This window comes from Xiphophorus hellerii, chromosome 14, assembly GCF_003331165.1.
Source record: "Xiphophorus hellerii strain 12219 chromosome 14, Xiphophorus_hellerii-4.1, whole genome shotgun sequence".
Classification (NCBI taxonomy): domain Eukaryota; kingdom Metazoa; phylum Chordata; class Actinopteri; order Cyprinodontiformes; family Poeciliidae; genus Xiphophorus; species Xiphophorus hellerii.
Genome location: NC_045685.1, coordinates 26321283 through 26345507, shown reverse-complemented (window position 1 = coordinate 26345507; position 24225 = coordinate 26321283). Strand labels below are relative to the sequence as shown.

At 36.2% G+C, this 24225-nt stretch overlaps 3 protein-coding genes across 29 annotated transcripts in view; 2 read left to right on the top strand and 1 right to left on the bottom strand.

Moving 5' to 3' along the window:
* The first annotated feature begins 1996 nt into the window (after positions 1-1996).
* LOC116732172 (uncharacterized) lies at positions 1997-12026 on the top strand. The gene is made up of 9 exons (XM_032582164.1): positions 1997-2133; positions 4137-4247; positions 6998-7090; positions 7322-8962; positions 9094-9363; positions 9498-9746; positions 10746-10856; positions 10994-11059; positions 11265-12026. The coding sequence occupies exons 4-9, from the start codon at positions 8932-8934 to the stop codon at positions 11477-11479; spliced, it is 942 nt and encodes a 313-aa protein (XP_032438055.1). The 5' UTR covers positions 1997-2133; positions 4137-4247; positions 6998-7090; positions 7322-8931; the 3' UTR covers positions 11480-12026.
* A 2682-nt stretch (positions 12027-14708) lies between these two features.
* On the bottom strand, positions 14709-20009 carry LOC116733268 (trichohyalin-like). 2 transcript variants are annotated; one of them, XM_032584060.1, is made up of 13 exons: positions 19875-20009; positions 19215-19364; positions 19032-19090; positions 18173-18250; positions 17663-17743; positions 17396-17431; positions 17179-17274; positions 16968-17075; positions 16623-16727; positions 15778-15864; positions 15221-15316; positions 15046-15141; positions 14709-14935 (listed from the first exon to the last, which is right to left on the bottom strand). In XM_032584060.1, the coding sequence occupies exons 1-13, from the start codon at positions 19933-19935 to the stop codon at positions 14840-14842; spliced, it is 1149 nt and encodes a 382-aa protein (XP_032439951.1). In that variant the 5' UTR covers positions 19936-20009; the 3' UTR covers positions 14709-14839. The 2 variants fall into 2 exon arrangements, with proteins under 2 accessions (XP_032439951.1, XP_032439950.1); XM_032584059.1 differs by having other exon boundaries at positions 15778-15867; positions 19875-20006.
* A 3746-nt stretch (positions 20010-23755) lies between these two features.
* LOC116733049 (type-2 ice-structuring protein-like) overlaps positions 23756-24225 on the top strand; it is a 36650-nt gene continuing 36180 nt past the window's right edge. For all 26 annotated transcript variants that reach the window (XM_032583723.1, XM_032583726.1, XM_032583720.1 and 23 more), the window contains exons 1-2: positions 23756-23922; positions 24072-24176. In XM_032583723.1, the coding sequence (XP_032439614.1) occupies positions 24116-24176 (61 nt within the window). In that variant the 5' untranslated portion in view covers positions 23756-23922; positions 24072-24115. The remainder of the gene's footprint in view (positions 23923-24071; positions 24177-24225) is intronic.

Here is a 24225-nt window from a genome sequence, read left to right as displayed (position 1 = left end):
AGCGGCATGTGGCCCCAGGGCCACATGCCGGTCATAAGCAAACTAAGCAGCCGCTTAGGGCCCCAGGGCCACTAAGGGGCCCCCTCAGAGGAGCTGTTTTATTTATTTAATTTTTTGTAATAATTTCTGTCATTATAATATCAAAAACACACAATTTCAATATGAAGGGATTTGTTTTTACAATAACATATATTTGATAATATATGTAGAAATCATTATTTTATGGATAAAAAGAAAATAATAAATTGCTCCTAGGGCCCTCTGGTGGCCGCGGTAGGTACCGCACGCTTCACCGGTAACATGAGATGCTGTGCAGAGCATCCAAACATCCAAACATCCAAACATCCAAACATCCAAAGCTCCGGTCAGAAGTTAAGTCAACAAAATAATGTCTCAAAAAAAAAGGACTGATCCTTCAGAGAGGAAGAATAGAAAAAAGTCAAGATAAAGATTTGTTTTAATCTGTCTTGGTAATATAATATAATGTAAAAGATTTGTAAAGCTGCTCCTACTACAACACACACTTTCCGCTCGCTCTCACAAACATATATATATATATATATATATTTTTTTTTTTTTTCATTTTTTTCTCCGAAGAGTTTTTGCGGCTCTAGTGGCTCGTATTTTTTCCACAGTAGGCAGACAGAAAGGAGGGTGAGGAGAGGGGGGAAGACATGCGGTAAAGGTTGTCGGGACCGGGAGTCGAACCCGCGTCGAGGATTAAGGCCTCCAAACGTGGGGCGTGCTAACCCCCTGCGCCACCACAGCACGCCCCATACAGTATATATATATATAGTTTCTTCTAAGCAGAAGACTTGCAGGTGTGAATTTCTTGCAGTTTTAGTTAAGCCAGACATAAAACGTGGGACCACCCAAGTTTATTATCAAGTCACCAAATGTGTGCAGTGTACAAACCAATATTTACTTTTCTTGTGGTTTATTAAAAAAGTTGTTTTTTCAACCTGTGTTTTCCCAGATCTTGACCTCAAGACTCGGCTCATCGTCAGCGCAGCTTCACTGGGAGTCGCAGTTTTCCTCCTTCTCATTCGCTGTGCAGGTTTGCTAGAAACACAACTTGGATAACAAGCAAATTAATGAGTTTTAAAATGTAAAATTCTTATGTAATAAAATATGTCAGTTAATTCAAGATGCATCATATCATATGATTACCAGTAAAATTGATCTTGTTCATTCATATATTTCCAGCGTTTTAATGAACATTCTTAAAGTTAATAAGAATTAACTGAGAAATCCAAGTACTTCAAAATGTTATTATCATGATTAAATCATTGCTTTGTTGTTTGTGGTTTTTTGATGCTCTTATTCTTCTCTTGCCTTCGGTCCCCACAGCTGCAGGAAATCCTCTCCTGCCGTCCCTAAAGCCACTTCAAATTTAAACAATAAATCCTGATGTCATGTGATATGTGTTCAGGTTCTCTATTGAATTTTTACATGTTAATGTACAATAAGTTGTATTTGTTTTCCTCTGGTAAAAAGGCTAAACTGTCTGCATTTATTTTGCTCATTATTTTACAAAATATAATGTCTAAGTTTGGCTTGGTTGGAACTACTGTATGTGTGTGGCTGATTTATGAAAACATAAACAGAAAACTAAATAAACTTTTATCACTTTTTGGAGTCAAAGTTGGAAAGAATGTTCCAATTTTACAAGTTCCAAGTAGAGCTTTGCTGTCACTGAGGTAAATATATTTTTGAATACAGTCATGTTATATTTATGTTGTACAAACAAAAATATATTGTACAAGCATGATAATTATATTGCATAACCTTTGTTAATGGCTATTTTATATTTTATTCAATGAAATTGCGCTGATTTATGATTTTAGCAGAGCAGAAAAGAGAAGAAAAACAGAGAAAAAGAAAGAATTGCAATGAGAAATTTAGCAAACTAAAAACAAAGATTGTGGGCCGGGTTGAACCTTTTCTGTCTCTCTATCTCTGAACTACCAAACCCTGATAGAAACTGAAAGGAAAAGATACGCAGGTTGGTTAAAACCTGACAAAAGAACAAAAAGAAAACAGCCTTCATTCCTTTCACTGCATTTGATCTGACAGCAATGGAAACTTCAGTGAGAATCTATGTTGCACTTTTTGCTCTTGCAGCCTCAACAGGTAAGTCTTTCATGATTCTAAAACAGCTGAGATTAAAGATAATAGTTTAACTTTCACTTATGCCAATATGATGAAACCTCTGACCCAGAATAGAACCCAGCCGTAAACAACCACTGACTAAAATGGCATTGTAGGATTAGTTTCCAGATAATATGGCTAGAGGACGGCACCATGATTACATTTCAGAGTAAAAAAAAGTTTTAGAGACTTTTAACAATAATTGTAGCAAAAACAGAGCAGTCCATGACACATTTAAGGTGGCAAAACTAAAACAGAGGAAATGAGGGAAGCCACACAACGAGTTTTCTTGCGCAAGAGGCACAGTTCCTGCCGGGGCCCAGACTTTATCTTTACAAGCATCTTACTCCAGAAAGTGTCTGGCCCCCAGGCACTGCAGATCAGGACATGTCCTGTCCGGATCACTACAAGACAATTTACAAGAAACAGAAACATAACATACAGCTGTTTTAATTCAAACCTCAGACTGAAGAACTTTTGGCCTCCAAGTCACTTAAACTCTTTAAAATCCCAGATCTCTCTGTGCTAAAGCTTTATTAATTAATGATTTCATCACTGAGCATAATATCCATGTTATGTTTCTGGCAGAAACATGGTTGAATGATAATAATGAACCAATCAAACTAATTGAATCTGCGCCTCCTAACTACAATTTCTTCAGTGAGAATAGAAAACATAAAAAAGGAGGAGGCGTGGCTTCAATATTTAAGAATACCATAAATTGTAGTAAAATCTCTTTGGGTCACTTCACCTCTTTTGAGTATCTTGGAATTGAGGTTAAAGGCCACAAACGAACTTTGACAGTAACTCTATACAAAACTCCAACTTTTGTTGAAAATTTCTTTACTGACCTGAATGAACTTCTGTCTCTTATATGTATTGATTATGATTGTTTAATAATTGTTGGTGATTTCAACATTCATGTTGACAACCCCCAAGACAGAGGGGCAAAAAAGCTCGCTAATATTTTAGAGACTTTTGGTCTAACACAACATGTCAAACAAGCAACACACACTAAAGGACACACACTGGACCTGGTTATCAGTAAGGGTGTGAATATTTCCAATCTCTCTGTAACTGCGCATTCAATTCATGCCTTCATCTTCAGTCGTATTGATTATTGCAACAGCGTCTTCACAGGTCTGTCCAACAAATCAATCAAACAGCTGCAGCTGATCCAGAATGCTGCTGCTGGCGTTCTGACTAAAACCAGGAAGATAGAGCACATAACACCAGTTTTAAAGTCCCTCCACTGGCTCCCTGTAGCTCAAAGAATAGACTTTAAAATACTGTTGTTAGTTTATAAATCACTGAACGGTTTAGCACCACAATACATTAAAGATCTGCTGTTGTTGTATCAACCTTCCAGACCTCTCAGGTTCTGGTTCTGGTTCTGCTCTGCATCCCCAGAACCAGAACCAGAACCAAACGAGGAGAAGCAGCTTTCAGCATCTATGCACCACAAATTTGGAACAAACTTCCAGAAAACTGTAAAACAGCTGAAACACTGGCTTCCTTAAAATCTAGACTAAAAACCCACCTGTTTAGGATTGTATTTGAAATGTAATCAATTACAAATGTATTGATGGAACTTGACTTAATGTCGTGTTTTGATTATTGATTCTATATTGCATTGTGTTTCTGTGTTTGTAATGATGTAAAGCACTTTGAAATGCCTTGCTGCTGAAATGTGCTATACAAATAAAATTTGATTTGATTTTTGATTTGTTTCCTGTCTGGATCCCAGAACCCAGAAGTCTGGTTTCTGCTTCTGCACATCCTGTCTGCGTTTCCCATCAACTATCAGAGATAACATGGATTTCTATTTTTCTGAGGACAATTACCAAACTATTTTTTCAAAATTGTGTTACAACAGAAACGTTTCAATACTTACAGCTTCCTTTTCTTCATTGATAACACAATCTGATGCATATGCTAAGCTAAAGTCTGACTTTGTGTATAAAATTTTTTTTTTTCTGCTCCAGTTCAATCTGCACCAGCTCAAGAATATTTCAGCCAACATCATAAAGATACACAAGGACAAGAAAATGAAAAGCAGACATACACCATGCTGACGTCTCATAACACCTCAACAGGTAAAGCTCACGTTTTGTTGTTTGTTCAAGATGACCTTATAATAATCACACCACACTTCTGATAAAACGGGTTGTTGTTGCGCAACACCCCCCCCCTCCTTCCTGTCTCTACTGTCTCACTCTCTACTTCCTCTTCTGAGAGGGGAGATGTGCTACCAGCTCTCCTTCTAACGGGTTAATTGAGTTTCCTAAATCTGCCGGGATTTACCCTGTCCAGGACTGAAGTAAACTCTGTTTAAGCTGGTTTCGAGAAACGATTCGCCTGGTTTTCTGACGGCCTACATCCAGGTGTCCCACCCTTCTTCCCCCTGTGAATTAGCCAGACTGAGCAGCCTACAGCCAACTAGTTTCACAGAGCACACCTGTTAACGGTCGCTCGTTCTCTATTTTACAACTTGCATTTATTATTGAACCAGGTAGGTTTTAGTGACTCGGGTGAGTCCCAAGGATGTTGTTTAACATTTGGGCTACCAGCAACTTAAAAACATTTTAAACTTTTTCCTCTCCAGAATCAAACATCACAGCTATTTTACAACCATCAAAGAACTTTAAGGTGACTCATTAACTGAATGTCCACAACATCTTTTAGATTTTCTTTATGCTAAATATTTTATTAGTAAGGCATTTTTGCAAGGGTCAGTACAGCTTAATTCAGTAGCAGAAATAATCAAATAAGTAAAATCAATCATCTAGTCTATCTTTCCCTACTGCTGATACTAAGAACTAAAAAAAAAGGGAACCTTTGAGAGAGACGGACGGAGTTTGACGTTTCGAACCCCAGACCTGGCTTGATGATGAAGAAGGTGTTGCAGCAGGAGGAAGACGCCGATCGATGAAGGCCAGGATCTCCGCAGGTCTGATGAGCCTCCTCTCCGCGTGGATGGTGAGGTCACACAGGACTTGGTGCTGGCAGGAAAAAAGGCACCAGTTCTTCTTCTTTGTCTTTGCCTTTGTCTTCATCTTTGTCTTTGGGGTCTGAACCCAGCTGATGAGAGAAGTGCGATTCGAAGCCACAGGTTGTAGGGCTGACGGGTTGGTCCTCATGGCAGGACAGTCTCCGGCTCCGTGGCCCCGGCTCTTCTTCAGCTGCAGAGTTCTTTGTCCATCTCTTGGCTCGAAGCTGCCCGGAGGATCCAACCAAAGGTTCCTCTTTTGCTCCCCCCTTTTATAGGGTTTATCCACCCTTTTGGTGCGTTTTCATTGGCTGTCTGCTTAGACAGATGACCTCACATCCATCACTGTCCTTCAGACATTATGTCCTAATGTCTGTGCTAATGTCTCCAGGTTGCTCAACCTCCTATGTCCGTTGTCTTCACAACCTTTCACCTAAATAAGGCGTTGATCATCTCTGCTCTCCTGTTAGTTCCTTGCCTTTCACCTTTCACCTACTCTCTTCTACCTCCAACATATCAGTGATGTTTAATTGCAGTTACACCTTTTTACACCATTTCAAGTTCAATGTCAAAATCACATTTATATCACATTTATTTTCTTTAGCTTCTCTGATTTAGCATTCATTTATAATTTTATAACCAAAACTTATATCACATTTATTTTCTTCAGCTTCTCTGATTTATCATTCATTTATGATTTTATAACCATAACTTATTAATTATACTTATTATAATCCTAATGTGAGTTATTACAGATGTTCTTCTGAAAAGAAACCAAGAATAATACATGATTCTAATTATTTAATACTAAAGTTACAGTTACTTGTTTTTCTTGTAAGTGTTCCCACAAATGTAAGTGTAAATATTATTACAAGTAAACCAATATTAATATAAGTATTTTACTTTGAATCTTATCAAATTACTCAAAATGTTTAGATTTCATTCTTTAAACTTTCATGCTTTAAAATAAGGAATAGTCTCAGCTATTTTTTATAAATCTGCAGGCTGGAAACTTCCTCTTTTTCCAGGAAACCTGCTTTTCCTGTTTAATGACTCTCTCTGTCTGACTATGATTTCTTATGATTAGATAGAAAAAAGTAGAATTAAAGCAAAGTTTGCATGAGACAAAAACAACACACACAACCAGATTTATTTTATTGACACCTAAGTCTACTGTTGGGCCTAGATGTTACTTGAGTGATTCATTTTAAAGATAACTTTATTTATTATTACTGTTAAACTAAAATTATTGACACTTAAGTCTACTGTTGGGCCTAGATGTTACTTGAGTGATTCATTTTAAAGATAACTTTATTTATTATTACTGTTAAACTAAAATTATTGACACTTAAGTCTACTGTTGGGCCTAGATGTTACTTGAGTGATTCATTTTAAAGATAACTTTATTTATTATTACTGTTAAACTAAAATCTCCAGCATGGGGAAGTGGGATGAGCTCGGATTTTCTTGACAGGGTTCATACAAATGTCTTCTATGGCATTTGAACCTCTCAAGCTGCTTTCGTTGTATCTGTGCTTAGAAATTTTGAAGAAACAAAAAGTGTGGCCTTGTGTTAAAAAAAAATTGACAGTCTACTGGGTTTGATTTCCTCTACAAAACAGTAGAAGTGCAGTTCATTAAGAGATAAATACAGTTCATTTATGAAGACATTGAAATAAGGTTCCTACTGAATAATCAATCTGAAACATTCTCCTACAAATCTCTGAGCAGTCATTCTTCATATTAATTTGAACATTTGAATGTCTCGTGTAACAACATGTGATCTGTGCTACTCTTCAGCTGAATGTATAACAAGTTCAGTTTTATGATTGTGTGAATTTTTCCTCTTTCTCTCAGGATTAAACATTTCGACTGGGCAACTGATCGGCATCATTGTCGGCATCATCGTTGTTTTTCTCATATTCACCGTTCCTTGTGCTGTTATGGCAGGTATGTTTGAACAGAAAAAAAGTTTTACTGATAAAATATTGACTATATCCAATACAGAAAAAAGGGACAACATAGCAAGCTAATACTTCATTTATGCTAAACCTAATTTATAGATCAGAATAAATTTATACTTTCATTTGGTCCAGTCTTATAGAAAGGAAAGTTTAGAAAAGATGGATGTTTTTGAAAGAACATTATTTTGTTGATAATGCATGTTTATTTATTTTTCAGGTCTCAGTCGTTCTTGGGCAGCATTTTGTGATTGTTATTGTAACTGTTGCCAGTTATGCTTTCATATTGTCCTTGCTATAGCTGAGTGCGCTGACACTGCATTGTGACTCGGCGCCTTGAGTTTCTCTGGGCTTCAGCAGCTCAGCACCTCCAGGGAGAAACTCTGCTGCACTCAGCCAGACTCATTTAAAACCTATGGAGTATTTTAATGCACATGGCTTGTGTCACAGCATTATGGGATGCCCACATTGTTTTGTTTAAAGTGTTTTCAGCTTTTACATTCATTTCATAGTTAAACAGAGACGGTACTGGATGATAAAGCTCCTGGTCTATCCTGGTCTGGTCTAATCTATTTGGTTGAAACAATTATGTTGAATATCATTTAGTGGTCAAATAAATGTATGATATAAAATATCACACTTATGAAAGAGTAGGATGCTTGCTTTGTTTCTTGTAAATATTTGTTGGTCATCTTGTAATTGTTCATAAATGAAGTGTATTTCTTCACTAATTTGGTTAATATTTTCTCAGGATTTGTTTTTTTCTGTGTTGATTTGAGTTTTCTGTGTGTTTAATTTTGGGTTTCTGTGTTTTGAGTCTCTGTGTTGTCCTGTCTACCCCTTGATTGTTCCCAGGTGTGTCTCGTTCTGTGATTACCCTCTGTGTATTTAATGTCACCTGTGTCTCTGTGTCGGGTCCTTGTCGTACCCGTCTGTCAGTTCTGTCGTGTTGCATCTGATGTCACCAGTTGCTACCAGTTTTGAGCCTTAGTTTTTGCTGATCTGTGCTGCCTGGACTTCTGGATTATTTGTGCCTTTTTCTCCATTAAATCATCTTCATTTCACCTCCACCTGGGTCCTCTGCGTTTTCCTCACCACCTCTACAACCGCACTTCATGACGTATTTATTGTCATTTATACTACCATGTATACAGTCCTATTGAAAACATAATTTTAATACCAACCTATTTATCTCAATAAATTATGTACAGTTGTAAATTGCAGCTGGAATTCATTTGAAAAAATAAAATATGGCACAAGCCTCAAAATTCATATTTAATTGCAATAAACCTTTTCTACAACATGTTTCCATATTCAGGATGGCTGTAATATATCAGCTCCTCCAGTCAAATTGACCTTATTTTCAAAATAAAGTCTGTAAAAGGTGACTGGTTGTGCTCCAGCTATTGTAGCTTGGAGGTCACCTGACACTCGGATGCAGAAAATTGTGTTTATTGTCTAATAATAAATACAACTCTAAACAAACAATTCTAATCACTTGGTTGTTTGCAGTCCATCCAGGAGATACATATAAGTCGTCCATATTTGGAAAGATGAACGACCCAAAAAAGCATCTCTGTGTGCCACATTTAAAGGTCACATCACATAAATAACAGACTTCAGAGTTTCCACATGGTTCTGTTGAGTGGCAAAACGTCCATCAGAGCAGGTTGACTTAATTAATGTTTTACTTTTAGACTGAGTGTATTTAACAAAGTAATGTGAGATCTGGGGCTGCATTTGTACATAAACACTGAAACAGGAAGTTGTGGCTGCAGTGACAACATTGGTGCAGTCAGTATTCAGACCACCGATCAGTCACTGTGCAGTATGGAGGTCACAACACTGTGCGCTATTTTTGGTAAGTTAAACAATTTTGTGAAACTGATCTTAATTTATGGCGTATAAAAGTAAATTCTAGTTGCATATTAGTTGGTGAAGGAATTTCTTCAGTGTTTCTCCAACACATTTACAGGCTGCTTCCTTCTGCAGTTTCTTTTCAGGTCCTTCCGAACAGATCGCAGTTCTTCCAGTATGAATCTGTCGCCTTCAGCCTGAACTGTGACCAGCAGGAAGACGCTGCTGCATGGAGAATAAAAAGGAACACATCCAAACAAATCAATTCACTTTGTCCTTCATATTCAACTGGAACGACTGGATCTTCATGCTTTCTAAGTGAGCTTTATGAAATGGACTCTGGAGTGTACTGGTGTGAATCTGAGGCTGGGAAGATCAGCAACACCATCAACATCACTGTTACTGGTAAAATACTAACTAAACACTGTTTATTCTCTTATTGTTGATAAATATTTGGATCAGTTTGGGAGAAGAAATGTTTCACCTGCTCAGATTTTTGTAGAGGAATCAACAAATAAGAGAGATACTTTTTTATTCAGACGGTGAGTTGATCCTGGAGATCTCAGCTCTTCCAGTGATGGAAGGAGACGATGTGGTTCTGCGATGTAGAACGAGGAGAACACTATCTGGAAATATTTCATCTACGTTTTATAAAGACGATCTTTTCATTGGGAACAGTGTGAGAGGAAACATAACTCTACAGAGGGTTTCTAAATCCGACGAAGGACTCTACAAGTGCCACATATCTGGAGTTGGAGAATCACCAGACAGTTTTCTGACTGTCAGAGGTTAGTGGATTCAAAACATCATATTGAGTTGTTTGGAAATGATCTAGATAAAAAAAACATGAAGGACAACATTTACTCTGCATCTCACTGAGTGAAAACAAAGATTTGAAGGTACAAGTCTGTGTTAAGTTGGGCTTTTTGGAGAGGAGATATTAATTCTACAACTAAATTCTCTGTTATTAACCAGATCAACATTTTTTCTTAAAAAGAAAATATTGACGATAGTCCAAAGAATTTTATACCCAACCAGGAAGAAACATTGTGTGTAGGAACGAAAGGTAGATATGAGCTTTCTACCTTTAAACTGATTATAGATAATGAATGATTCTTCCATTATGACCATAACTCAAGATGCTTCAGCAAGTCAACATAGGAGACGTTAATGTTCCTTATCCAGATCTGACCAGTGCAGGGAGTTGAAGTCTTCAGCTCCAGATCAGCACCTCCAGAAATGTAAAAAAATTAAGTTTCTGTATGTAAAATTGCTCCACTTTGGTCCAGATTGGTTTTGTATCATCATCTTAGGCATTTCAACAGAGGGTTGTTGTATCTCAGTTTATTGTTGCTGTATAATGAGTAACACATAATGATGGTCAATAAACAGTGGCAGGCAGCTTAAGGTAAGTTGATTCGCCATGCTTCAAATTGCCTGGTTATTGTTGTCATAAATTTCACAAGCTGTAAGTAAATTGCTCATTTAAACCACCTGGAAAGAATAATATGATTCCAGGTGAGTCTAGAAACGGGTTGGCCTCAGTATGGGAGGGCATCATAAATTGGTTAGTAAATAACTTAAATGCTTCATGTTATTGTTTTATGAATAAGATTCTCTCCTAACAAGCTCATATACTTGATTTGGGATTGCATTTGAAGCTGAACTTTATAGATTTATCATGTTATTTCTGACTGAAAGTGTCGACTGTTGTCTCTGAGGAATGAAACTGCAGCCAGTCTTTGCTGTGCTGCTTCATCTCTAACTTGTGGTTTTCTGCTCTTTAGCAGGATTTCCTGAATCGCCGCCTTTACATGGAAACATTGTACTTCCTGTGATGGTTACTGGAGTTTCATTTTTTCTAGTGACGTTGTTCTGCCTGTGGAAAAACCATCCAGGTCGGACATTACTTACTTTTACTTTGTGAAACATGAATACTATCAATGTTAGGCTGGACACAACGTCATTAAATTATACATTAAATTTCAAGCTGTAACTAAATATGGTTAAAAATCAAATTTGTTCTGTTATACAGACAATTTTGACTCTTCCATCGTGTTGTATACTGGAGCAATCAACAGACAAACACAAAGAGCAAAAGGTAAACCTGAACACACAGAGCAGTGCTTTTGTTTTTGTTCCAACTGGATGCTCTTCAGTTGAATATTTGTATTCAAAATCCAAATAGTTTTAAGAAAATAAGATGTTTCTGAGTTTTAAGTCAATCTTAAGATTGAGAGAAAGAAAAGCTAAATTTACACGAGAAAATTAAACAAAAATGTTGAAAATTTGTATTTTCGTTTCAGATGCTGTCCAGAGGGGGCGCTGCTCTGCGTTGTCCACTGTGGTGGTGTACAGGCCGGCCCTCGGACCGGCCCTCGGACCGGCCCTCAGACCGGCCCTCGGACCGGCAAGAGTTCGGACTTATAAAGCCTACAGAGAGTACAGGAACAAACAACTAATATTTTCATCGCTACATAATAAAAGTGTAACCCACTCACCTGCCAACGACTATAATTAATACAAAAGTTTAAAGACATAAGCAGTTTGTTTCAAGTTTGAACACTTTTGATGGTATAACTACGATGTTCTTGTTCAAAGTTCTGCATGATTTACTGACAATAAGTTTATTTATACAAGAAACTGACAACTGAATCATTGTTCAAACATCCTTCACCTAGAGATCAATATTTTTGTTGAAAAATTGTAAATATATGTTTTTATTGTAAAATTGAGTTTTTTTTTTTTACTTTAGCAGAAAATGTTCTGGGTTCATGTACTAAATCACACCACTATATCAATATAAATATGAATACAACCCACTATGGTCATAATCTTTTATCTAGTCCTTTGTGCTGCTTGGCTGACCTGAAAGTTTCATAATTATTGACATTAATTATCGTTAATGTCCGGATTCCTGCAGCAATAGTTGGGAAATATGGACGTCTATTGAAAGACCATAATTGAAAAGTCACTTTATCTTCTCTGCAGTGAGACGGAACAAAATGTGATATTTAGCTTTTTTCATGACTGTGTCAGTTTATCAGAAGCCAGTGGTCACCATGTTGTTTCTCACCTGTGGTTGTCCTGACCTGAAACAGGACGCTGAGTCAGCAGTCTGTTCCTGGAAACACTGGGCTTCCTGTAGTCATCATGAACGCTTCATTTTTCTTAGTGACGCTGTTGAGAAACCACCAAGGCCATGACTTTATACTGCAAACACAGCCGTCAATAACTTATTTATTTCCCAATTAATCAATTTTAATTGTATATGTAAAGCCAACATATACTTTGTGCTGCAGATAAATGTGAATCCTCAGTTGCTTCGTACATTAAGAACAGCAACAAAAGTGAAGTGACTTTTTTTTTGAAAATACCACAAGTTCTCTGGACTTCTCCTTGTAGGCTGGTCTGGACTGTGATTGGCTGGTCTGCCTGTCAATCATGGTCGACGACGACCTATCAGAGCCTTAATGTGTTGGCAGAACAGATGTTTTTTGTAGTAGCTTGCAGTAGTTCAATAGTTTAGCAACTGTAGTTATAGGTGTGATATTTGCTGATCATTTTTGTTTTGTTGCATCAAGAATTGTAAGTTGAGCGACGATAAAAGACGCCACATCTTTGAACGGATGCCTGCAGTTGTTTCTGATGCAAATCACCACGCCCTTTAGTTCAGTCGGACTTCTGATGTGACTGTTTCTGTGGTTGCTCAGACCAACAGGATGTTCTGTAGAATCGTCTTTCATTTTGAGGTTGGATGAAACAAACAGTTTGATGTTCTGCACTGATAAACAGTAAATGCATCAAACTCACCGTGTTTGTGAAGATTTAGGAAACTTAACTGGTTTGAATCCTACATAAAGAACAGGGATTTCTTTGTTTCAATTGAAAACTTTTCATCAAAGAGGTCAAAGGTCACATGTGGGGTACACCAATGTTCAATCCTAGGACCCCTTTTATTCAATATTTATATGCTCCCACTAGCTCAGGTTATAACAGGAAATAATATTAGCTACCATAACTATGCAGATGACACACAGCTCTACATTACGATGTCACCAGGTGACCTTTGACCCCATCCAATCACTGAACAGATGCTTAGAACAGATAAATGTGTGGATGTGCCAAAACTTTCTCCAGCTGAACAGAAACAAAACTGAAGTTATTATTTTTGGACCTAAAGAGGATCGATCTAGAGTTATAGATCTAGAGTTATAGATCTAGAGTTATAGATCTAGAGTCATAGATCTAGAGTTGTAGAGCTAGAGTTACAGATCTATAGTTATAGATGTAGAGTTATAGATCTAGAGTCATAGATCTAGAGTTATAGATCTAGAGTTATAGATCTAGAGTCAATGCACAGCTTCAGTTATTACAACTAAAACCAGCGATCAGCCTGAAACCTGGGAGTAGTGATGGACTCTGACCTGAACCTCCAGAGCCACATAAAGACAGTTACAAAGTCGGCCTTCTATCACCTGAAGAACATTTCCAGGATTAAAGGACTAATGTCTCAGCCAGATCTAGAGAAACTCATCCATGCCTTCATCTTCAGTCGTATTGATTATTGCAACAGCGTCTTCACAGGTCTGTCCAACAAATCAATCAAACAGCTGCAGCTGATCCAGAATGCTGCTGCTGGCGTTCTGACTAAAACCAGGAAGATAGAGCACATAACACCAGTTTTAAAGTCCCTCCACTGGCTCCCTGTAGCTCAAAGAATAGACTTTAAAATACTGTTGTTAGTTTATAAATCACTGAACGGCTTAGCACCACAATACATTAAAGATCTGCTGTTGTTGTATCAACCTTCCAGACCTCTCAGGTTCTGGTTCTGGTTCTGCTCTGCATCCCCAGAACCAGAACCAAACGAGGAGAAGCAGCTTACAGCATCTATGCACCACAAATTTGGAACAAACTTCCAGAAAACTGTAAAACAGCTGAAACACTGACGTCTTTTAAATCTCAACTGAAAACCCACCTGTTTAGAATTGTATTTGAAATGTAATCAATTACACATTTATTGATGGAACTTGATTTAATGATTGATTCTATGTTGCATTGTGATTCTGTGTTTGTAATGATGTAAAGCACTTTGAAATGTCTTGCTGCTGAAATGTGCTATACAAATAAAATTTGATTGATTGATTGATTGATTGATTGATTGATTGATTGATTGATTGATTGATTGATTGATTGATTGATTGATAGGACCAGAGCCGCTCATGAATAGTGAAAATCCAAGAACATTCCAGCTTCACTCTAAAACATGAATAACTGTCTATTAGTTCACACAACAAATTTACCGTAATACTTGTAAATAAGTGCAGTGGAAACCATCTTTGCACTCCTGTGGAAGGCAGGATCTTTATTTCTGCTTTTGCAGGTTCAGCCAGTCATTATCTTGGATTGGTTTCTTTACTATACTTATTAAACTCTGCATTGCATTGATTTAAATGTTCACACAGATAAAGCTGGGATACATTTTTATTGGAAAACAAAAACATCTCGTTGTAGCATGAAACACAAATGGACACTTTAAATTAAATATAAGTAAAGTAATCCAAACCAGTTTTGTGTCTTGTAGATAACACAAGAAAATAAATATTGTGCAAAAATAATTACATTTAGACTATTTATGATAACTTTGTTTGGCTTAAATTTACACAACAATATATATATATATATATATATATATATATATATATATATATATATATATATATATATATATTGTTGTGTAAATCACACCATCACCTAATTAAATAATGTGATTGAACTGACTGTTTTCCAAGCCTTAAATTAAAAATAGCAGTTTCAGAGTTGTCATTAGCTAACTGCTGAAGTTCAGTTCATCTAAAAGACTATTAAATATATAGTTTTATGAATCTTCTTCCTCTTCCTCTTCCTCTTCCTCTGCCGGTGCTGAAACGTCTTCAGAGGTTTTAGATTCTGCTTCCTTTTGGATTTCTCTCAGCTGAAGAAGGAAAGATGATGTAGATTCACTGACTTGGTCATTTAAAACTCAATCTGGTGTTACGGTTTCAAAAAAACACCTGAGGGAATCGTTCTAAAACAGAAGCAAACCTGGTTGTTCTTATTTTCATATTCCTTCCTCAGAACCTTCAGGTCTCTGTCAAGCTCCTCCCTCCACTCTCGCTCCTCTGCGATTATTGTTTTATACTGTAATGAAGTGAGACATTTAATTTATCATAAGCTTTGGAAGCATAAAGCCGAGGTATCTGCAGTATTCATGTCTCACCTCCTGGTTGTATCTCTCCTTCAGATCAGCCAGCTGAGCCTCCAGCTGCTGGTTCGTTTCTGCCAGAGCCTCAGACTGAGCCTGGGCTTCTGTCAGCTACAAAACAAAATGTAGAAAAGCATAAAAATACAAAACACGAATGAGAAAATAGAAATCAAAGTCATAGAGTTTCTTTTGAATGTCAGTTATCAGAATAAATCCGTTTTTTGTGTCTTTGACCTCAACTATTGTAATAAGAATAGCTCCCTCTAGTGGCTCACACAGAACATTTCATATCGAGGTCACTGTGTGAGATAAAAACTTTATGAAAAAGGAAAAGTATCATTTCTTCTTTATGACAACAATTACCAGGCATTTCCTGATTAGTTGGTGAATAAATAGTTTTTGGCTCATATTTATAAATATATATAAATGTGCTTGTGAAATAAAAACAACTTAAAAAGTTAAATGTGATGAGATGCTAAAGCTCATCATTTGTTAGGATCTTATTGAAGATTTAATCAAATATTCTGAAATATGTAGTTTCAACAGAATATAAAGACTTTAACATGTTTTGCCTCTTTGCGGAGCTCCGTTATCTCTGACGTCATGTTCTCCACTTTTAACTCCTCAACGGCTGCAGATTGATCAGGATCCGGGTTTTTCTGCTGCCATCAGACAAAGAAATGGATGTTGAATCAGGATTTCAACACAAAAATAACTTTTCCTAATAGACTTTCACACATTGATACCTCAAAAACAACATTTTATATAATTATAACCAAGGAAAAGTGTTATTTTTATTTTGTTCTTCCTCCTTCCTGGCAGAAGTTCCTGCTCTTAAAGCTTGACCCCGTTTCTCATTTAGACAAAACTTTATCTCTTTTACTCCCAGCTGTTCTGTTTAAATGTGTTTCTCTCCTAGACAGGAGAAACTACTGCCATTAACTCTTTTCTTTTCTTCTACAGAAAGTTAAATTTTCCTCTCCGCTGTCGCCACACGCAGTAATTGTCTGCTGTTGCTCATCCTGGACTAAACCAAGTCAGTGACTCCATGCATGTTGGACATCATTAATGTGTTAAACTCACGTTGACTGTGCTGTTTGCAAACTAAGACCAGTTGCAATTGATGTAATTGACTTAAAAACTACCTGAAACAAACTTTTGGTAAATTACTTCAGGACAAGTTTTGTTGTGAATTTATGTCACATAAATATGAAGATTTTTTTTTTTTTCTCTTATAACTGAGACATGATGTAGCAATAAGTTCTTTACCTGCAGTTTGGAAATAAAAGTTTATCAGTGAGTCTGAAACTGGACTCATAGCTCCCTATGATAAATAAGGGACCTCTTTTTCATTTTGAATTTTAGGTACACAGAGATTATGAATCTTTATTCTAGAAATTATAATTAGATGTTGCACCTGGTTTTTATGGTTTTCCAGCTCCTTCATCAACACCTGCTGAGACTCTTCTGTCTTCTTCATCATCTCATGGAGAATTTCAACCTTTTTTGATAAACTCTCCAGCTAAGAGAACAAAACATGGAGGTAAGATACTTATAATACTTATAATTTAGACATTCACAAATTCCTGCCATTAACAGCTTAATCTCTTTAGATTAGAAACTTTGCTCGTCTGCAACGACTCAATGCTATTAACCAGGACTCCTAACAGAGATTTTTTATTTTTTTTAACCAATTAGAAACACAGACTGAAGTTTTAAAACATTAACAAAAAAGGCTTGAGTTTGGTAAAAACATAAAAACCTTTTGGTTTTTGGTGTCCAGCTCTGTTTTCAGCTCCTGCAGGGATTTTTCAGCCTTTTCTCTCTTTAGCTGTTCAGACTTCAGCTGCTGCAGGACTTCAGCCTCAGGCTGGTGCAACAGAAACAGCAGAGTAACAGTAAAATGTTCAGTTTCTGTCAGTCTTTACGCTTCAAGGAGCAGAAACAGTGAAATAGAACAATGTGACTTTTACCTGCTTCACGTCGTCTTTCCTAACTTCAGTCAGTTTTTTCTCTAACTCCTGGTTCTCCTTGATCAGAGACTCGGCTTCACGCTTGGATTCTTGTAGCTGCACAGAAACAGGAGACATCCTTATAATTAAAGCTTCATTTTATGATCTAGGGAATTTAGGAGCCATTTAGACAAAGAACAACAGAAGGAAAGGTTAGAGGTTAGGGTTAGGTACCAACCAAGCTCTGCTGCTTGTTGTGCTCCTCCGTCATGTTCTTCAGTTTCTCAGTGAAAGAAAGAAAAGATGTTGAGCTTTTAGGTTAAAAACAAATCTCCAAACCAAACAAAAACTCTATTGTAGTTCTGTTACTTTAAAAAGATAATTGTTCCCTTTAAGATTCATTTTGTTTTGGCTTTTTGGTTAAACCAAACTGTTTCACATCGTATCATGAGATGGAGAAAACACAGAACGTTTCCGGGGTAAAGAACGAAGCTCCCTCTCTCACCTCCAGATCTCTTCTTGCAGTTTCCAGTTCGTTCTCCAGCTGTTTTTGAAGGATGTCACTTTGTTTCAAACGTTCTTCCAGCTGACAACACCAAAAGATAAAATTCATTATATTACTTATGAGAATACAAAAGATACACAAGAATACCTGTGTTTGACTTCCAACACTTATTAATCATGCTACAGTTTTACTTTGCTATTTAAAGAATCCAAAACCAATTTTCATGAAGTTATTTCAGGCTGCAGGTTTTTACGGCATTTAATGGAACAATCCTGTTTTGTTTGTTTGTTTGTTTGTTTGTTTATCCAAAATCAAACCAATTCAATATGAAACAACAAGAAACTTGCTTTTAATTGACTAAAAAGATGTAAAGTTTGATTTATTACCAAGTGCTATTTTACATATTTACTGTATTACAATATGTAATATTCTTGACTGTTATTTGTAGTTCAAACGTGTGAATCTCACAGAGGGAACTACAGCAGTGATGTGTTTTAGTGTGTGTGTTACTTTGTTTATCCACGTCGTCGTGACGACGCTCTGCAGTTGACTGAGGGAGACCTGGCTTCTCGGATTCGTCTTCATCGCCTTCGGCAAAAATCAGAGGAGAGAAGCTGAAAGCTGACAGCTTTAAACAGTTCAGTTCATTTATCTGCTGGTTAGAAAAAATGAATCATGTAAAGAAAAGCAACAGCTTCAATTCATCTGCACTCCATTCAGCTGTAGCTTAAAAATGCAACCAGAGGCACTGATGTTTCCCCATAAATCTGCAGCTTCATGTTCAGCTTTCTTCAACTTTTCCCATAATCCCTTAAACTAGTGGCCTACGCATTATAACTTGTTGTTTCTCAGCATAATCCGTCCTGATTTAAACCCTAAGACACGTCTCTGTTTCATCCACATTCTGCCCTGAGGAGAAATATGGGAGGCTAAACAAGCAAAAACTAACAGCTATGTTTATTTTTCCTCTTAATATGTCAAAAACATTAATGCTTAATAAGAAGATTTTTCTCTTTACACAGAATAAATCAGTGACATATTGTAAAATGCATAGTTTGTATGCAGACTTTATCCTCATAAAATTATGACTTTCTTCTCATAATTTTATTCCTTTATTATTAATATTTTATCAGTATGGCCCTCATTCTCTGTGTTAATTTAATTGCCTTTTTTCCTCCTGAGTTTATATTTAGCAATAAAAAGCAAACAGTAGAACAGTTACAGTTCCTGTAGGTGACATTGTCTTCAGATCCCATAACATCTGATCTAGACATTCATATGTTTCTGCAGATCAAAGTTTCATCTATTTTTTCCAGAAGAGTTGCTTTAGGTCATTTTCTAACAGGTCATAAAATCTGTTTCCACTTACATGAGTCCTCTCTGTCTCTTTAGCTCCCACAGTGCAGGATGCATCACCTTCATCTACTTCTGTCAGAAACACATTTCATGTCAGCACATTTAGCTAGAACTGCCTGGATTTGTGCATCATTTTTCATCTGTTTGGACAAAAACATCACATTTATTATGTTTTCCTGCAGCATCTTGCAGTTACCGGAGGATCTGCACTTTGGGGTTCGGTTCCATCTATAAGCCACAAAGACGGCAGAGAGGACGGACATAAACGTAGCGGCCACTCCCACAGGAACCACGCAGGGAAACAAATCCTGGTGGAGAACGTGAAGGAATTCCTTCACAAAATGATCTAGAAATGAGAAAAAGACAGAAAAAAACTAAAGTTAGCAAAACACTCTTCCTGTTTCAGGTGAGATAATGAAAGTTAACTTCTACTTGAAATCGTTATATTCTCAGATATAGTTCACGTAAAAACGAACATGAATCTTTCCAAGACATTAGCTGGTTTATCCTTGATATAATTAGCATCACTAATTAGCATCAGTGATGCTAATGATGCCAAGAAAGGAAGATGGAGGAGAAATTGTGCACAAATACCGAGTTGCACCAGTAGGTGGCACTTTTGAGTTCTGCAAAGTTGCAAAAGAGGGAGAATTTTTTTTAAAGTAAAAAAGTTCTGAGATTGAGAAAATAAAGTTTTTTTAAGTTTAAAGAAAGGGTTAAAATGATCAGTGGAAAATGTGAAAAAGGTACAAGGTCAAAATTTTTTTTAAGATGTGATCATGGATGAAACTTTAAATAAACACATAATGCCTAAAAATGAATGTTTAGCTCAAACTAAAACTGACTAGACGTTTACCTGTGGACACAGGTAGCCTTTGGAAGACGGCTGCTAGTAACTCCTTTAGACTCATATCCATCTATGAACAAAGAAAGGAGAAAATATTTATTATCTTCATAAACTCCTCAGACTTTACATGATAAAGTCATGGCTGGTGCAGAACCTGAAATATTTGACTTGGTTTATTCTTTAACTTAGTTTCAGGATATTTCAACTTGATACTTGTTACATCTCAATTTCTAATATGTATTATTTAACAACATCTCAAAAAATGCTGCTGTGATGTTTACAGATCATTAAACTATAAGGTCAGGAATGTTAACACAAATTTATGATTCTCATTTTCAAAAACGTATTTACTGGGGAAAATCAAAATGTTATTTTTGTAAAGTGAAATTCAACCTGTGACTCGAAACTTTGAGCTGTTAGAAACATTTCTTTTGTTGAAAGTAATGCAGGTGGTTTCACAGTATGAATATGGCAATAAGCTGTTATTTATACATTAAAAAACAAATAATTTGATAAGGTTACTTTAGAAAGCAGCTTTAAAAAACACCACTTTCTAATGTGCTTGTATTATTATTTTTTTGGTGCAAACAAAACCTTTAATGGATTTGTTTGTTATGATTTCTTGCTGATTTAGCAATTAGCTGAAATCTGTAAATATGCTGATGGAGGCTGTAAAATCAGTAAATTAATATTCCAATATAGTGACTAAATAGTAAAACCAGTAAGTGAAATAAGTAAGAGATTACATTTTACACAGATATCATGTGTTTACAAACGGGTCTGAAATCTAATTTACCAAAGTAAATTAGATTATATTAGATTCATTCCTCTTTAAAACAGATATTTTTTCTGAAAAAGAGAATGAACCAAATGAACAAACAGTCAGTGAATCCTTCATGTAAAAATCAGAGATATTAACCCATTTATTAGTGTTAAAGAAAATAAAAATAGTTTTTCTGTTATTTCTGTTTTCTGAATGTTAAACTAATCGTTTTTTTATCTTTATTCCTCTGTGGACGACCTGCAGGGTCGTAATGTAAACAGAAACTCAGTCACTATAAAACATCTATTAAAGAATCCAACATGAGTTTCATAATCAAGATATCAGCACTGATTAGCTTCTTCAGCAAATGTATTTTTGTGAACATTAATTTTGATTATTTGTTTTCAGTATTATCACCATGCAGTTATTAAAAATAACACAACTTACCTCCAGCGTGTGAACGATTCATCTCCAGGTCGTGACTTTGACTCTTCAGCTTTTATACAGCAGATAAAAAGAAAGCAAAGCTCCTTCTGGCAACAGCGGCCCGGTTTCCTCAGAACTGAAACAGATTCTGCTACAGGAATCTGATGAAGTTGTTTTGGTCGGCCATCATTAGGAGGAAACTCTTTCATCAGAGAAACTGGTTTACAGTTGTTGTTGCTACGCGGCTTTGCTATGAGGAAATGTCCTTGCAAAGATGATTATATCTCATAAAACACGTTATTAAGCAAATTAATCTGATAAATGTGCTGGAACAAGCATCATAAAAGATCAATGTAAGACATGATAATGCAGAGTTAAGTGTTTATCTTATTTATTTTTACAGGCAATTACATCACTTCCTGCTACTGTATGAATGTTAACTGTGCATAGAATGAAATAAAAGTCAGATATTCCTTTTTCTATTTGCTCAATATTTTCTCATATAGTCTTGTAAAGTAAATTATTATTATGACTATTAATGTTGTTATTGTTGATCTTTTTTTGTATGTAGATTTTAAAACTTTAAGAGTTTTTTTGTGTGAATCTTTATACCTGATGTTGCTTTTAAACCCATTTTCAGAACAAAAAGGTTTTTTCTATATCTAAAATTAATGCTTAAGTTTGAAATAAGCAGCAATATATTGTGTTTTTTCATCGACTCTGTAGTTAAGTTCTAATTACTATTACTATCATTTTCTGTCCAGTGTCTTGACCTCAGCCTGCAGAAATGCTGTGAAACCCGATAAGCTGTCGTGTCTGTGTGAAACGGGTCCGACCACCTGGACTGATGTTCAGTTCAGAGGGAAAAAGGTGAGGCATCTTTCAGCATTTCCTCTTTAAAACTGATCCCACTTCATTCCATGAGCTACAGATTAAATCAGTTTCCTGATTCAGTGGAAAAAACGGGTCATTTCATCCTTCTGTCTTTCACTTTTATTGAGAGAATAAAAAGAATGTTGACATTCTTCTGCAGAATGTCAACAGCAAGAAATGAAAACTTATCTTGACTCCATCAAACAAGCATGACATCATCTCTACAGCAGGAAAAACAAAGTCTGTTGTCTTAGACATGCGTGTGCCAGCGGGATCATGATGGGCCCCATCAGGCACCGACTGGCCCCGAAACCGGTCAGCTGTTACCTCTGACCTTAACTCCTTCACTGTTAAATTAGGAATGATTTCTTTTTTCCCAATTTGTGAAACGTAACACCACCTGATTTTAGTATTTCTGAAATGAAGACGTTCCACAGAGGCGCTGTTAGTTTCCTGATTAAAGTCTCACAGATTCTGTGTTTTTACTCACATCAAACTTTGAGAAATATAAAAAAAAACATCATTTTTTACGTTCATCTATCAGTTCCTGAAACTCATTAATGTGTCAGACACTGTATGATTGACTAGCGCCACCATGTGGAAATTGGTGAGTATTATTTTTTTTTCCTGAGGTCATAATTCTGTTGAAGTAAAAGAGGAAGCTGGAATCATTTTTCTCATGTTTGCATCATTTTTTACAGTTTCCTCTCCTAACGGATGGATTGAAAACAAATGTTCACATATTTGAAACAAACATAAACATATCTTCTGATCGCTGAACTTTGACCTGACAGAACATGAATAAAAATCTTACATTTTACAATCTAACATAATACATTTACAAAATAAAAGCGTCACAAGGTAAAACATCATTGTGAAATAAAGAATCGATAAAATAAACAAATCAATACTTTTAGAATTACTGTTTTTATTTAATGGGTACATTTATTTATTTGATGTATAATTTATTAATTATTAATAATAGTATTTATTTACTCAATTTTGAATGAAATAGCTCTCAATAAAACAACCGTTATGACAATTTCTGAATGAGAAAACTGGATTATTGGTCAGAGGATTTAAAAATTCCTTTATTGCCCCAAATTGAGCAGCAAAGTGACAATCAGTCAAAGCAAGTGGGTTCACACAAAAATAAGAATATAAAATATATAAAAACAGGATAAACTATATTACTATATTTTTTCTCTGGTGCATATTCCTCTTATTCCTTACATTAAATGTTTAATTTAGGAACCATGACAAGAGAGTTCATCCTTAACTTTTTTGAAGAGTAGAAATTGATGGAATGATGGTGTTTTATTTAATTAGATTGATATTTTTAACATATATTGGCCATAATCTGAGTAAATATTTTTAGACATTAGACACATTCTAATGTATCCGAGTCCAACAGTGACACCTGGTGGTGGAAGGGTGGCAGTGCAGATCAGTAACTGCTCTCTGTCTGACTGTCTGACTGATCCAACCATCAGTCAGCCTCCCTAATCTTCATCTCCCTCCACAGATTCTCTTTCACGTTGCCCCTCTGGCTCATTTTTAAACATATTACTTAAAATCCACAGAAACATGTTGATAAGATTAAAATATTTGCTAAGTGGGACTGAACTGGGCCCATTTATCTTTCAGTTTGACATTTTTTGAGCTCATAGTTTGTTTAGCTCACCTCTGACCTCATTTTGTTGTGTGCTCAATAAATACATGAATGCAATTAAATATTTATCAAGGGTGTTGTTTGTTCGGTGCTCAGACTCCTGCAAACCAAGAAGCTCTTTCTAATGAAAGTACCAACGAATCGTAATGCGGACTGGTTCTGCTCACCGTTTGTTGTTACTGCGTACGGATGTCGGATCCTGTTCAGTGCCTGAGAACTCAGTAATTAGGTTGGTAAGGCGTCAGTGAGCTGTTTTCCTTCTGCCTCATTTCAAATCAAGACTGAAGCTGCAGGCTGAAACTCACCAGACTGAAGACAAGAAGGTAATTCTTTACCACAGATTTGATGATGATGATGATGATGATGATGATGATGATGATGATGATGATGATGATGATGATGATGGTTGTCTTGTCATTTTCACTCGATGTTTGTGCTGGAATTGATGTAAGTTATGCGTTTCTGCCTGTAGAAAATCCATTTATCACCACTGGTTGCCTCCCAGTCATCTCCACCATGAAGACCCTGAGTTTGTCTTGGTTTGGATTCACCATGTTGACTTTGGTCCATGCAGCCTGTGAGTATTTACTGCAGCAGTATGTATTTACATTTTTTTTTATTTCTTT

Bases quoted from the DNA above. Each gene is read 5' to 3' on its own strand.
- LOC116732172 (XM_032582164.1), top strand. From the start codon at position 8,932: ATGGAGGTCACAACACTGTGCGCTATTTTTG. The intron at 8,963-9,093 runs GTAAGTTAAACA...TTCCTTCTGCAG, and splicing joins AACACTGTGCGCTATTTTTG to TTTCTTTTCAGGTCCTTCCG. The intron at 9,364-9,497 runs GTAAAATACTAA...TTTTTTATTCAG, and splicing joins CATCAACATCACTGTTACTG to ACGGTGAGTTGATCCTGGAG.
- LOC116733268 (XM_032584059.1), bottom strand. From the start codon at position 19,935: ATGGATATGAGTCTAAAGGAGTTACTAGCAGCCGTCTTCCAAAGGCTA. The intron at 17,275-17,395 runs GTTGGTACCTAA...GTTTCTGTGCAG, and splicing joins ACAACAAGCAGCAGAGCTTG to CTACAAGAATCCAAGCGTGA. The intron at 15,142-15,220 runs GTGAGACATGAA...ACTTCATTACAG, and splicing joins AGGAGAGATACAACCAGGAG to TATAAAACAATAATCGCAGA.